The 3,337-nt window shown below is 35.2% G+C and overlaps 1 protein-coding gene across 1 annotated transcript; it reads left to right on the forward strand.

Annotated features, from left to right (window-relative positions):
• The first annotated feature begins 734 nt into the window (after positions 1 to 734).
• Positions 735 to 1,196, forward strand: LOC113346376 (uncharacterized mitochondrial protein AtMg00860-like). Its single transcript, XM_026589915.1, has one exon. The coding sequence runs from the start codon at positions 735 to 737 to the stop codon at positions 1,194 to 1,196; it is 462 nt and encodes a 153-aa protein (XP_026445700.1).
• Positions 1,197 to 3,337: the final 2,141 nt, after the last annotated feature.

A 3,337-nucleotide genomic window follows, 5' to 3' on the forward strand; every position in this document is an offset into this window, starting at 1 on the left:
CCGTAATTGTTAGGATTATAAATATATTTGTTTAGTTATTCGATATTTTATGTATGGGTTAAATCTTTTGATGTTTTATGTTTGGGTTAAATCTTTTGATGAGGTATGCTTAGAATAGCGAAGTATTATTTGTGAACCTATATTTAGTTTCGTATAATTTTTTCACTAATGCAATTTGATGGTGCGTACTTGGGTTTAGTCTTCTGATATGCCATGATTAGGGTGTCCCAGTGATATTTGCGACTCCAATACATATAATAGGTGATGTCTATATAACATACAGTAAATAAATATTCATGAATTATTTTCAGTAATTAAATAGAAATAGTGGTGAATAATATAAACCCTGGTTACCGTCTCTCTTATTTTATTTAATCGTTTTATTTTCTTTTTCTCATTATTTTTCTAAAAACTCTAGAATTTTTTTTTCCTTGTTAGTTGATTGAGAATATTGATTATTGGTATTCCCACCGCTCCTTGTGAGTTTGACCCATACTTTCCTCTGTCGGCTAGTTAGATATCGTGCAATTGCGGTTATTATTATAAATAGGGTTTTCCCATATCCTATCAATCCAACATGAAAATTATGAGTTTAAAGTAATGCCTTTTGGACTCGCTAGTGCCCCTGCTATTTTCCAAGCTCCCATGAAGAAGGTTTTCCAACCATTTCTCAGGAAATTTGTTCTTGTTTTTTTAATGATATTCTGGTTTACAGTCATTCACTAAAATAACATATGGTCCATCTTTATCAAGTGCTTACATTACTAAGGCAACATTGTCTCTCTGCCAATACCAAGAAGTGTTTCTTTGATCAACCTCAGTTGGACTATTTGGGCTATCTTATTACTGCCGTTGGAGTTGCTGTTGATCCAGACAAGATAATTTCCATGCAAAATTGGCCACAACCAACCAATCTGAAGCAGTTAAGGGGTTTCTTAGGTCTCACTGGGTATTACAAGAAAATTATTAAAAGATATGTCACCATAAACAAACTACTCACTGACATGCTCAAGAAAGATGCATTCCAGTGGTCTCCAGCTGCATTACAATCTTTTGTGGACCTCAAGGGTGCCACGACTTCTGCTCCAATATTACCTCTCCAAAATTTCCATTACCATTTGTTTTGGAGACTGATGCCTTCTCAAGAGGAGTGGTGCAGTATTAATGCAATTAGGCAAATCCATTGCATTCTTTAGTAACCTCTTGGTATTAAAGCTTTAGCTCTTTCCACTTGTGAAAAAGTACTTTTAAACATTGTTATGGTTGTTCAGAAGTGGAAAAATTATGTATATCACACTCAATTCATTATCAATACTGACCATCAGAGTTTGAAATTCTTCATGGAGTAGAGAATGAATTCTGTCTTACAACAAAAGTGGTTAATGAAGCTCTTGAGGTTGGACTATGTGATCAAATACAAGAAGATCAGGACAACACAACTGTTGATGATCTGTCAAGGTTACCCCATACTGCTGACTGTTTTCCATCTCAGTGACACAACCTCTGTGGACTCAAGACATTCTCAGCAGTTATGAACATGATTAAACTTCACAACAACTTATACCTCAGTTGTTGATCAATCCCTCCCACAAATCCTTCTTTCTCACAGGTGGTATCTTGAGGTACAAATGTAGACTTTACATTGGTTATGGCAAGAAACTTAGAGCTTCAATTATGCAGTTAGTCCAGAGCTAAGACATATTTTTATTGGCCTAAAATGAAAGAAGATATTATTAACCTTGTTGCAAACTGTGATGTGTGCTAATGCAACAACAATGAGCATATTGTTCCAGCTGGTCTTCTTCAACCACTTCATATCCCTGACACTGCTTGGCAACATATATCCATGGGTTTTGTTAAAGGTTTACCACTATCCAAAAAGAAGTCAATCATTTTGGTAGTTTTGGACAGACTAACTAAATATAGTTATTTTATTGCCCTTAGTTGCCCATTTACTGCCTTTTCTGTAGCCATAAAATTTCTCCATTTTTAAGCTGCATGAATTACCATCTTCTATTGTGTCTGACAGAGATAAGATTTCACTTTCTTAAAGTATATGATAAGAAAGAGTTCTTTCCACGTGAGGCAATTGTTATTATCAAATTCCAATTTTTTAAGTAACCAAAAGGGGGGAGTTTTCAGAATTTATAAAAGCAATATAAATTAAATAAAAAGTAAAGCGAATAGTAGAATGTAATCAGTGAGTTGAGAATATTGGTCAAGGAGTTCATCTTCAATATCAAACAAGTGCTTGCATACATGATTATAATTATGATTTAATCTCTTTATAATCAAAAGCCCTAGAGTATCAAGAGAGCAAGTTACTCCGTCAATTTCCTAAGTCGTCAACAAACACATTAGAGTTGCGAATGTGAATTCTACCTAAAGAATAACCTAACGCCTTGCACTAATTAAATTCGATTCCTAGGAGCATTAAGTTTTAGAAATAGGCTAATCAATGGAATTGTCATACATTGCACATGATAATTCGGAAAATGGTCAAACTTTACATATGATTACAAGAGTGTCACTACAAACCGTAATCATATCGTGCTACTTGTATTTGGGGTTATTGCTCGATAATGAACCCTAAAATAGCTATGGATATGGATGTGTGTCCAATTAATTGGCCACTCAACTAAACAAACATCTAAATCCTATTGCAATACATCATTCACGCAATGATAAAAACAACAGAAGTTTAAACGAAAACAAAGAGAGAAAACTAATGCATTCATCAAGCACAAGTTCTCGAAATCGGACTACATCCTTAACCAATTGTATTAAATTAGCTACTCATAGCTATGGAGTTCATCACAATTATAAAAATGAATAAAGATGATGAAACAAAGCAAACCCTAGTAGAATAACGACTATCCTCCAATAGCTCCAAAAAGAATATGTGATTCCACAAAAGAAGTAGAAGACTTTTCTTTTATAGCTCTCTTTGTTTCTAAAAGTAGGTCTAGTTTTCAAAAGCCCATATTAGTCCATCAAGCTCATATGTGAAAATACCCATGAAGAAAATATGCTAAAAAAATTGTCACCGGAAAACTGGTGTCACCGCCGGAAGTTGTCCGGTAACCAGTCAGAAAAGTACCTCAGGTGACCCAAAAAGTCAAACCGGAAACCAGTCAAACATACAGTCAACGGGTCAAGGGTCAAACTGACCAGTGAGTACTGAGTCAAGATCAAGTTAGCTACCTGACTCGGCTGAATGATCTGAGTTCGGTGGCCCGAGCCATTGCACGGGATGAACTAGAGTTACGCAATGCTTGCACTTCACTAGTTTAATTCCAATCATGATGGCTGCTCTTTGTAACTCCTTGCATATTGT

The sequence above is a fragment of the Papaver somniferum genome, unplaced genomic scaffold (assembly GCF_003573695.1).
Source record: "Papaver somniferum cultivar HN1 unplaced genomic scaffold, ASM357369v1 unplaced-scaffold_99, whole genome shotgun sequence".
Lineage (NCBI taxonomy): Eukaryota > Viridiplantae > Streptophyta > Magnoliopsida > Ranunculales > Papaveraceae > Papaver > Papaver somniferum.

Coding starts and splice junctions, on each gene's coding strand:
- LOC113346376 (XM_026589915.1), top strand. CDS start 735: ATGGTCCATCTTTATCAAGTGCTTACATTACTAAGGCAACATTGTCTC.